Source organism: Notolepis coatsorum (assembly GCF_963971535.1).
Source record: "Notolepis coatsorum genome assembly, chromosome: 4".
Lineage (NCBI taxonomy): Eukaryota > Metazoa > Chordata > Actinopteri > Aulopiformes > Paralepididae > Notolepis > Notolepis coatsorum.
Window position 1 is genome coordinate 122,027,241 of NC_140168.1, and position 12,257 is coordinate 122,039,497.

General features: G+C 44.2%; 1 protein-coding gene across 4 annotated transcripts in view; it reads left to right on the plus strand.

The window, feature by feature from the left end:
- mtm1 (myotubularin 1) overlaps positions 1-12,257 on the plus strand; it is a 229,157-nt gene that overhangs the window by 209,456 nt on the left and 7,444 nt on the right. For all 4 annotated transcript variants that reach the window (XR_014619568.1, XM_084312600.1, XM_084312598.1 and 1 more), the window contains 4 exons: positions 602-649; positions 811-903; positions 1,614-1,727; positions 9,487-9,663. Coding sequence is in view for 3 of the 4 variants with exons in the window: in XM_084312600.1 (XP_084168726.1) it covers positions 602-649; positions 811-903; positions 1,614-1,727; positions 9,487-9,663 (432 nt within the window). In the remaining variant the exon portion in view is untranslated. The remainder of the gene's footprint in view (positions 1-601; positions 650-810; positions 904-1,613; positions 1,728-9,486; positions 9,664-12,257) is intronic.

A 12,257-nucleotide genomic window follows, 5' to 3' on the forward strand; every position in this document is an offset into this window, starting at 1 on the left:
GAGAGAGAGAGAGAGAGAGAGAGAGAGAGAGAGAGAGATGAGAGAGAGAGAGAGAGAGAGAGAGAGAGAGAGAGAGAGAGAGAGAGAGAGAGAGAGAGAGAGAGAGAGAGAGAGAGAGAGAGAGAAGAGAGAGAGAGAGAGAGAGAGAGAGAGAGAGAGAGAGAGAGAGAGAGAGAGAGGAGAGAGAGAGAGAGAGAGAGAGAGAGAGAGAGAGAGAGAGAGAGAGAGTATATGAGTGTGAATTATCTTCCGTCCGTCTGTTGATCCGTCTATCCATGTCAGCGAACAATAGGTGATTTGTAATCGTATAACCGGTGATCCTCGTTAAATGACAGCCGTGGCCAATGACCTGTGGCCCTGCGCCATATTGGTTGGCACGACACTTTGTATGGGCTTTATTAGCTTGATTTATTAGGTGCTTGGAACCAGTACCACTATAATGACTGCACACTGTGAGTTTGTGTGTGTGTACAGTACGTGTACACTGTGACTGGTTTAATTGTGTGCATGTGTTAGCAAGTGATTGAGAGAGCAAGAATATAAACCGTTTGCTAGATCTGTCTAATACTGTGTGTGTGTGTGTGTGTGTGTGTCTCTGCAGGTGCTGCTTGAGAAAGAGTGGATCAGCTTCGGACACAAGTTCGCACAAGTAAGACGAGCCTCACGCCGTCCTTTCCTTCTTGGGTATAATTCAATCGAAGTGTAGAGGGGTGGTGTTTATAATGCCATAAAAACAAGACCATTTGTGGTGTGATAGAGGTTTTTCTGAATGACTCGCATGTGACAAACCGTGTGTGTGTGTGTGTGTAGAGGATAGGTCACGGTGATAAGAACCACGCGGATCAGGACAGGTCGCCGATCTTCGTTCAGTTCATCGACTGCGTCTGGCAGATGACCAAGCAGGTAGGTCAACAAACACACGCTACCTGGCAGCAGGCTGCTTCTTTATGCCGGTGTTTGCGAAAAGGGAAAAGCTTTGTTCAACAGGAAGTACAACAGACTTATTTACAACCGTTTGGGGAATTTAGGAATTTAATAGCCGTGGGAAAATGCATATGTCCAAAAGTTGATCTCACTTTCATGTCCTCTCTCCTCCTCCTCTCTTGTCCCATCTCATTGTCTTTCTTCTCGTCTCCTCTCTTTACTCCTCTTCTCCGCTCACCTCATATACTCCTCTTAATTCCTCTCATTCCTTCTCCACCCTTCCCTTCCCATCTTCTCTCTCCCCTGCTCTCCTCCCCTCCTTCTCCTCTCCTCATCTCCTTTCCCCTCCCTCCCCCCTCCTCTCATCTCTCCTCTCATCTCATATTCCTCGTCTCATCTCCTCTCTCCCCTCCTTCTCCTCACCTCACCTCTCCTCTCATGTCCCCTCCCCATCCCTCCCCTCATCTCCTTTCCCCTCCTTCTCCTCTCCTCTCCTTTCCTCTCATCTCTCTCTCCCTCTCCTCTCCCCTCCCCTCCTCTCTCCCCTCCTTTCATCTCTCCTCTCCTATTCCTCTCTCCTCCTCTATTCCTCTCTCCTCATTTCCCCTCCCCATCCCTCCCCTCCTCATCTCCCTCCCCTCTCTCCTCTTCCTCTCATCTCATCTCCTCTCTCCCCTCCTCTCCCTCAGTTCCCGACAGCGTTTGAGTTTAACGAGCGTCTCCTGGTGACCATCCTCGACCACCTCTATAGCTGCCGTTTCGGCACCTTCCTCTACAACTGTGAGAGTGCACGCGACCAGAATGTGAGTAGTACACACACACACACACACAGGCTCACTCCCCCTTTTCCTACAAACACACACACACCAACATATGTAGTTCACACGCACCTTCACACCGTGGTCGTCAGGTAAAGAGTTATGATGATGGTAGAAGCTGACGGGGATCGGAATGATCATCTCTCTCATTCTAACGTCACATTGAACCACAGTGGACTCTTGTCTCCACTCTCCCTTTCAACAACTGAGAGTGGTGCCAGAGGTCATACACACATGCACGTAAGCACCACCATGTACACACACACACACACACACACACACACACACACACACCCCAACTTATTTCTTGGCTTCATCAAATCTCTATATCCTCTTCCTAGCCTCTCTGCGTCTGGGCTTTTTTGCATTCTCAACCTCTCCTTCTATCCTCCCATCTATCTATCTCTCTCTCCCCATCACTCTCTCCCTCCCTCCACCCCCCTCCCTTTCTCATTCCGACCATGTGAATTAGAGCGGAAGAGAAGGAGGGAGGGGGTGGGGTGGGCTATGCATCAGTGATTCCGGGTTGCAGTAATAATGCACTTTGAAGAGATGAGACTCAGTCGTCTTTGTACTCTCTCTCCTCTCTCTTTCTCATGCACCCTATCTTTCATGCACTCAACGTCTAGAGTGGTTAGAAACACCAGGGAGACGACCCCAGTAAACACACAACCCTTTTTACAACATACACACACACACACACACACACACACACCACACGCACACACACGCACACACTTAACGGCCCCCTGGTGTGTTGCACAGTGAAATAGACACATCCCATGCTGTTATGGTTCACAGTAGATACAGGGCAGGCGTTCCCAGTGTTGTAGCAGGCTGCTGCTGCTGTGTTCTGGCTGATTGACTCTGTTGTTACAAGGCGGAGCCACAGTTCCACAGTGTTTTATTTCTCTCCACTTTGCGTCAGCAGGGGTTTATTTGGAAATGCTTTCGTGAAAGAAAATGGGAAGTGACTTTTGCCGTCCGGAGACGGCGGAGAGCAGCTTGTGCCTTTAGATCCGTCTCCATGGGAACAAAACGTGCCAGCCTTCCCACCGGCGGCCGCATCCCCCTCCGTGTAGAAACGTGTCACAACAGATGCAACCAGAGCGAGGCAAACGCAGGAATCAATACGTCCGTCCGTCCTTCCACTTCCTTTTACCAGCCTAGATAACGAGTGTTCCGTCCTCTGATGATCCCTCACGGCGCTCTCCACATGTCTACTGTACATGGCGGGAATGGCACTGGAGAGAAGGACGAACAACTGAGTCCAAATGTAAATTGTTAAAAGAGAAAGCAAGTGTCCACACCTGATGGCCTATGAATCCCACTCGAAGCCCAACGTAGACCGCTCACCAAATACATCCGTGTCCATCTGAAAATGAGATGCATGGTTTTTCTCACCTCCGACAGCAGTGATGGTCATTTGTCAGTGAAACTTTGTTGTGTGTAAGAGACTACACACACATATATATATATATATATATATATATATATATATATATATATATATATATATACACACACACAGCCTCGCAGCACAGTTTGAAAGGGGGGAGGAGCGTCTGGTTGTCGCTGCGTTGCATCAGTGTGATGGAGACTTAATTGGTCCTAATTGGCCATATGTCTCTAGATTGCTAGCTGCCTCAGTGCTGTTTCATAAGCTTGTTGAGCAAACCGCACCAGAGGAACGGTATGTAAATATAACCTTTGTTATCTACTAATCACTCCTCTAATCTTAGACACACTGAACCTTTGTCATCTTCTAATCGTTCCTCTAATCTCAGACACACTAAACCTTTCTCATCTTCTAATCGCTCCTCTAATCTCAGACACTGAACCCTTATCTACTAATAATTCCTTTAATCTCACACACTGAACCCTTATCTACTAATCGTTCCTCTAATCTCAAGACACACTAAACCTTTCTCATCTTCTAATCGCTCCTCTAATCTCAGACACACTAAACCTTTCTCATCTTCTAATCACTCCTCTAATCTCAGACACACTAAACCTTTCTCATCTTCTAATCACTCCTCTAATCTCAGACACACTAAACCTTTCTCATCTTCTAATCACTCCTCTAATCTCAGACACACTAAACCTTTCTCATCTTCTAATCACTCTAATCTCAGACACACTAAACCTTTCTCATCTTCTAATCACTCCTCTAATCTCAGACACACTAAACCTTTCTCATCTTCTAATCACTCCTCTAATCTCAGACACACTAAACCTTTCTCATCTTCTAATCACTCCTCTAATCTCAAGACACACTAAACCTTTCTCATCTTCTAATCACTCCTCTAATCTCAGACACACTAAACCTTTCTCATCTTCTAATCACTCCTCTAATCTCAGACACACTAAACCTTTCTCATCTTCTAATCACTCCTCTAATCTCAGACACACTAAACCTTTCTCATCTTCTAATCACTCCTCTAATCTCAGACACACTAAACCTTTCTCATCTTCTAATCACTCCTCTAATCTCAGACACACTAAACCTTTCTCATCTTCTAATTGCTCCTCTATTCTCACCAGTGTTGGGACTAACGCGTTACAAAGTAACGCCGTTACTTTTGGCAGTAACTAGTACTCTTAACGTATAACTTTTTTAATTCGGTAGCTCCGTTACCGTTACTAAATGGTTTGTTACTGCGTTCTCTTATCCCCATTATGCCGGCTGGCGCATAGGGCAGCAACAAAGTTACTGCGTTATTTGTATGTAGATTGGTAGCGAGAGGTAGCGAGCTCCTGTGTGTGGACTGCGGAAACACGTTGTGGGCATGTTTGTTTACACTCTACTACACTCGCTTCGCCAATAAACAGAATAGTTTCAAGACATTGCGTCGGTCTGAGAGAAGAATCAAGCATCGGAAATACATTTGGACTGCAGTATTCTGTTGTGGATGGTTAAAACCTTTGTTTACATTGTGGTGTGGATTAAAAAGTTCGTTTCTGGACCCGTTTTCTGCCTGAACTCAAGCTGGCGGGCTCGTTCAGAAGTTGAACACAGCTAGAACGTCCTCCACCACATGTCTCTGTAAGTAAGCTAACTATTGCCTATGCATCCTTCCTTACACTACTGGCAAGTATTTCATATCTTAACCAACGTTGCAAGACGCTTATAATGAAACGCTCCGACGGTGACATCAGGCTATTCGTTCAACCTAAGTGTTCAATTATTTTCAACCTAGAACCTAAATGATCTCTCTCTCTCTCTCTCTCTCTCTCATTGATTATGTTACTCAATGAGGCTCAGAGCCCTCTCTGACTCTCAATATTCTTCATCAAACCAGACCTCCTACAGGCAACCACTGTGTGTGTGTATATATTTGTGTTGTGTGTGTGTATTCAGAAAGAGATGGAGGGAGGGAGAAAGGGAGAGAGATAGTGGGAGAGAGAGAGGGACGGCGAGTAAGACATTGTAGAGAGAGATAGGCACCCAGATATTTGCTCTACACTTAAAGCCCAGAGCCCGCGGTATCGCTGTTACATCACGCCCACCGCAGAGTTTAGCTGAATACCGCATCACCGCTGTTTTTTATAATAATACTCTCAACCAAAGCAATGCGCGGCAGTCGGCCCGACATTAAATACAGCAGTGTGTTATAATCACATTTTTATGAGCTAACGAATTCCGTTATATTGGACATTTGTATTAATTATATCAAGCGAAGAACTGAGAAATTTGGCAGAGAGAGACGGCAACATTATCGTGAAATATAAACGTTGCGTGATGATTATATCTCCGCCTCCCAATGAAGAACATACCAATAGTATGCAACTGCAGAGCCGCAGAGCCAGCGGCGCTCTCAGGTCCGGTCTGGGGACCGCTCAGCAGCGCCACCCACCCAACAGCTGAATTGCCAATGGCTGAATTGGAGTATTGCACTGTGCGCGCACAACTGTCAGCTCTGCGGCTCTGCAGTTGCATGCTTCTTGCAAATCTAGCTCCCGCTGCCAAACCAAATTTATCTCGACATCGCTTCACCAATAGTCGTTATCAGAACACTACACACATATCATAATAGAACACACATCGAATGCCTTTGTTAATCATAAGTAGTAACTTTATAATAATAAGAAGAAGAAAGGGTCGGGGGGGGGGGGGGGGGGACCGCCGGGCGCTACCACCGCTGCCCGCGACACAGAGTGAACGGCGCACGACCAGAGGGGAGACTTCGAATCCGTGTTTCACTTTCAATAACGAATGCGTGCTTGCCGAATCCCAAACAATATTCATGCTGCAAAGTCATCCTCTAAAGATAGACATTTAGACTAGAGGCAGGCTATATGCTATAAAGAGTAGACTACTAAAAAAAAATGCTAAACTTTTTTTTTGTATTTTTTTTTGCGGTAACCGCGGCGGTAGGAAATATTTCGCAAATTTGTGCGGTAAGGAAAAAATCAATACCGCGGCAGCCCTAGTTGTTTGTATTGAGCCATACTGTATTGTACCCATTCTTTGTGTTTGTATAGTATATAGAACACATTGCTTAGCAGAGTTCAGTGATGTGAATGCAAATGAATGTAAACTGTCATGTTGATCAACAGATTTTGACTGTAAGAATCTGTAAAGGCATTAATGGGAGCAATAAAAAAAATTTAAGTAACTAACAGGGGAGGAAACTAACTTTTTGGCTTACCAGCCAACTGGCGGGTATCTGATTTTTTTTACCAGCCAAATAGATTTTTTACCAGACAAAAAAAATCGCTAATTGTGATAATTACTTCTTTGTACGTCTTCGTCTAAATTGATTTTCAATCATAGTAAATTAATCACACTGTCTCTACTCTTCAAAATATTACATCATTAAATCACATATTAACATGAAAGAGGGAACTATTCTGGACTGGGTTGGGCTGAACTGGGCAGTGAAAGATGCTGGGTTGGGCTGGTCTAGGTTATACTGAATGATGAATTGAAAATGAATTGAAAATGGGGGACCCTGATGTAAACAAGACGAAAGTCTTTCTCTGGTCTGCATCCCCTTAACAATTGTATGTATTGAGCCGTACTGTACTGTACCCATTCTGCAATCTGTTAAATAAAGTTTTCATTCATCACAGCTCAACTACTAGGAATGTGTGTCTGACTCTTAAGTGCAGGAAATATTCATCAGAAAGGGGGGACATGATGGAGGGAATGGAAAGAGCAGGTTTGACAGGAGCAGGGTTGAAGGGATTGATTGATTGAAACGTTTATTAACAGATTGCAGAATGGGTACAGTACAGTTCAATACATACAATTGTTAAGGGGATGCAGACCAGAGAAAGACTTTCGTCTTGTTTACATCAGGGTCCCCCATTTTTAATTCATCATAACATATTGGAGTGTGGAGGAAGTGGACAAGGCATTAAGCAAACAGGACTGAAATGGGGGACCCTGATGTAAACAAGACTAAAGTCCTTCTCTGGTCTGCATCCCCTTAACAATTGTGTGTATTGAGCTGTACTGTATTGTACCCATTCTGCAATCTGTTAATAAAGTTTTCAATCAATCAATCAATACTGGGTTGGGCAGTGAAAGAACCAAGCATTTCACTGTAATGTAATAGCTAAATAAAACAACTTGAACTTGACTTGTTACATTTGCACTCTGGTTGTATGCCAAATGTATTCTGGTTGTACTGTACTTGTGCTGTAAGATGACAATACATTGGAACCGAATCGACAACGCTAGGGGTTCAGCAGGTGTGTTCTGAATGCCAAATATGACAACATCACCGTTGTGAAGGGCATATGGGCGAGTGGTGATATGCTGGGAAACCCGGTAATAATAAAATGTCACTCGGCTGCATTTAAGCAAAGCCGCTCAGTATAGTCGTCCACTATGTTGAATGCGCGTTATGGTAGCTTGTTACATGCTAGGTAGCTAGTCAAGTCAAGTCAAGTCAAGTCAAGAGTTTTAATTGTCACGGCATACAGGTATACAATGAAATGCGGGTTGACTTGTCATTCTCATCCGACTCGAAGGAGACGCGTCGCGTGCTGTTGTTCGCCCCCATGTCAGACCGCACCGATATCCGAAAGCGACGACTCTACATGCAATTATTTTCATCCACTCATGTGTTTTTGTAAGTTTGTCTACGTTGTCAAGCCGGCTGCCGGTGGCAGGAGTTAGTACGTCTGCGCGCAGTGGTATGTCCACTTCCCCTAGATGGGCGTCATCTTCTAGAAAACGAGTGTTCATTGGAGGAGCTTAGAGCGCATCTGTACAACGATGATGTTCATTGGTTATGGTCTGATTATTATGTGGCGCAAATGGGAGGAATCAAGGGGGGAGTCAGAGTTCGGTTTGTGTCAGTGAGCGAATCAGCAGATTGCAGAATGATTTTTTTGTTTTGTTTTGTAATTACTAGTACTCGCCAGACTGGCGAGTGCTCTTCATGAATTACTCGCCAAACGTAAAAAATACTCGCAATTGGCGAGTAAAGTGGCCTAATTTCCTCCCCTGGTAACTAAATAGTAACGCATAGCTTTTGGGTGTAAGTAACTAGTAAAGTAACTGAGTTACTATTTTTCAGTAACTTGCACAACACTGATTCTCAGACACTGAACCCTTCTTATCTACTAATAATTGTTCCTCTAATCTCAGACACACTGAACCTTTCTTATCTTCTAATCGCTCCTCTAATCTCGGACACTGAACCTTTCTTATCTTCTAATCGTTCCTCTAATCTCGGACACTAAACCTTTCTTATCTTCTAATCGCTCCTCTAATCTCGGACACTAAACCTTTCTTATCTTCGAATCGCTCCTCTAATCTCGGACACTAAACCTTTCTTATCTTCGAATCGCTCCTCTAATCTCGGACACTAAACCTTTCTTATCTTCTAATCGCTCCTCTAATCTCGGACACTAAACCTTTCTTATCTTCTAATCGCTCCTCTAATCTCGGACACTAAACCTTTCTTATCGTCTAATCGCTCCTCTAATCTCGGACACTAAACCTTTCTTATCGTCTAATCGCTCCTCTAATCTCGGACACTAAACCTTTCTTATCGTCTAATCGCTCCTCTAATCTCGGACACTAAACCTTTCTCATCTTCTAATCGCTCCTCTAATCTCGGACACTAAACCTTTCCTATCTTCTAATCGTTCCTCTAATCTCAGAGACGACTGAACCTTTCTTATCTTCTAATCGTTCCTCTAATCTCAGAGACGACTGAACCTCATCAATTTGTAATCTCTCAAACAGATTTGATGTTTGCTTTGTTGCTTCCATTCTTTCTCGGCCTCCTCTCCTTTTTTTTGTTTTTCACAAATACATACTCACACAGACGCTCTGTCTGTCTACCTCTGTCTTATCAGAAGTATCTGATAAAGACCTATCTCTGCTAACTAGTGATGCACGATATATCGGCCGATATGGCCGTTTTTTTTTACACATCGGTATCGGTCCGATAGCAAGATAGGGCCGATATTAAAAAAAAAAAAAGGGGGGGGTTTTAATTTTTTTTTTTTTTTTTTACATGTTTTGGCCTTAAATAGTTTCAAAATATCAGTCATTTCTGAAAATGTGTTGCAAAAGTAAAGAAAATTATGCGTTTTGGAAAATAGCTCTTTATTTGATTATCATAAAAAAGTGTTTTCTATACAGAGATATCGACATCGGTAAATATCGGTATCGGCCAGAACAGCAATATTAATATCGGTTATCGGTATCGGCCACAATTTTCACATCGGTGCATCACTACTATTAACCATCATCCTCTCTCCCTCCCTCTCTCTCCAGGAGCTGAGGTCCAAGACGGTCTCTCTCTGGTCTCTGGTGACGAGCAGCACCGAGAGCTACCTGAACCCCTTCTACACCCCGGAGTCGGGGCGCGTCCTCTACCCCGTGGCCAGCATGCGCCACCTGGAGCTCTGGGTCACTTACTACATCCGCTGGAACCCGCGCATACGGCAACAGGTGAGGCGGACCGGACCGGGGCGAGTGGTTTTTGCGAACGTGTGGGTCAGTGTGTGATGCTGCTTCAGCTCACCAGGGGGGGGGGGGGGGGGGGGTGGTGGTGTGTGTGTGCGGGAAAACATATTTTCCCTCTACCAAACAACTGAGAAAACGGCGCACAATAGAGACACACACACCCACCACACCCTCTCTAGACCTTGCTCCCCACACACACACTCTTCAAAGCCCCACTTTAGACATTGTATTGCCCCCAACCACACACCCAATTTGCTCTCTCTACCCCCCCCCCCCCCCCCCCCCGCCCCTCTTTCTATCTACCCACCGCCCCCCCCACCGCCCTCTCTCTCTCTCTTTTTCTCTCTCTCTAAAAAAAACTGCCTCAGCAGGGCTAAATCACTGGAGCAGAAAATCCTCTCCCTCTGTCATCATCATCATCACACACCCCACGGACACAGAGACACAATGTGACCGTCATGCGTGTATACATACTCTGTGAATCTCCACTGGCCTCACGATTCGAATCGATTCTACGATGCATCTCAATAATATATTACATCCTCAATTTTATAATCTATTACTGCACATGGCTACTTTTTCATCAATTAATACAAGCGGTCAGATAAATTAACTTTTATTTAGAACGTTTTTAACACTTTCTTTGCCAGGCTTATATGTACATCATTATACCATCCTCTGCCAGCTCTATTTGTCTATGGAGAAGTTCCCCTTCTTTGCAGGGCTATAACTTTTTAAATTGTATTGCTAAATTGACATTATTATGGCCCATTCAACGTCAATTATCTATCGTTCAGGATGTGGGAACGTTATACTTTTTCATTCACATATTCATACTAAAATACGGTCTAAAGTATAAATATGTTTTTATCGTTTTCTGCAGCATTCTGCAGAACGTGATTTATAGCCCTAAATGCATTATATTGATGATCAAATACAGTTTGATAGCGATCGGCGCGAGATAAAAAATGTCAAATGGACGTGCTTCTAGAAGTTACTACTTATCATCTGATGTTGACCGGATGGGGGGGGGGGGGTCGTTTATAATTCCGTGGCCACCGTTGGATGATTCATCTAGTGTGGGTGATATGATCATTAGAGCAGTTTGTATCGAACACGGTAAAAAAAAAACGCTGAAACTTACCCCAGTCTCCTCGGGCCGTTGGGCGATGAGCGTGGAGCAAAAATATTCCTATTATGGGATGTTGAAATATGCGATCCATCTCCAGGTTGTATAATAGTATATACGTCCAAATCATGTTGTTTATCGAGTTATTGGTAACGGATCGCTATCCATTGTGTCGCGCTCGAGTCCCGGGACCTATAGCGAGTGATCGGACCGAATTTGGATGAGCACCAGTTTCCGTTTCCGGGTTGGGCGAGCTGCCGATCGGCCACCAGATGGCGCTCTTGAACCGTTGGAGAGTTGAGAGGGGATCAACAGTAGATCTCAAGTCTCCGGGGGAGAAATATGATTGCGATCACAGATTTTTTAAATATTGATCTCAATGACGTGTTACGGTGTCATTGGCAGAATTAGCATGGCGGGGAATGACGAGTTAAGGCGTCCTTGGCGACCAAAGTGTTAAATCAGAATGTCAAAATAAATGTCTTTATTAGTGTTGCATGATACAGATACTAGAAAGGTATCTCGATACCCAGCTGTTAAAAACGGTTCAATACTCTTTTTTTTTATCAGTATTAGTATCAATACTTTTAGAATAGCTGGATACTGTATTTTCTATGAGTTGAGTGGATGCATGACCAGAGCACTAGATAATAATATATTTGATTTGTAGGGCGCTTTATAGTTTTGGAGCAAATCCCAAAGCGCTACATTGTAAAATAACATAATAGCTAGCAAGAGAGTAAAAAAAATAAAAAATAAAAAAAAAAAAAATTATTTTAATAATCGATTATGTTCCGTCACTGCATCGATGCTGAATCGTCCCCGTCCGCATTGCGATGCATCTTAGAATCGAGACATTTCCACACCCCTAATACATACACACACGCATACATACAAACATACACACACTCTCTCACACACAAACACCCCACAGACAGACACAAAGTGACTTTGTGATACACGTACACACACACACTGACACACGCGCACACACACACACACACACCCACCCTGACACACACAGGCACACTGCCTGTTCAGGCCATGTTGTGTGGAGTTTACACCAGTCCACGCAGAGCCTCACTCTAAAATCTCACAGTAGTACATCAATAATGTAATATTCACACACATGTATCTTTTTGTGTACGTGTGTCTGTGTGTGTGTGTTTGCATACCAATGCTCTGTTTGAGTGCCACAGCTTTCTGTCTCTCTCTCTCTCAATCTCTACTTCCCTCTTTGCCGCTGTTATGTTGTACATCCTCTCTCTCTCTCTCTCCCCTTCCCTCTTTCTTTGTCCCCTGTATTGATCTCTGTCATACATCCTTACATCCCCCTCAACCTCTTCTCCTTCGATGGTCGTGTCCCAAACCTGCCTCTGAAAAGAAGAAGAAAAAATGTATAATCCATTGGTTCTATGGTTCTCTCTCTTCCTCTCCTTTGACTCCCCCT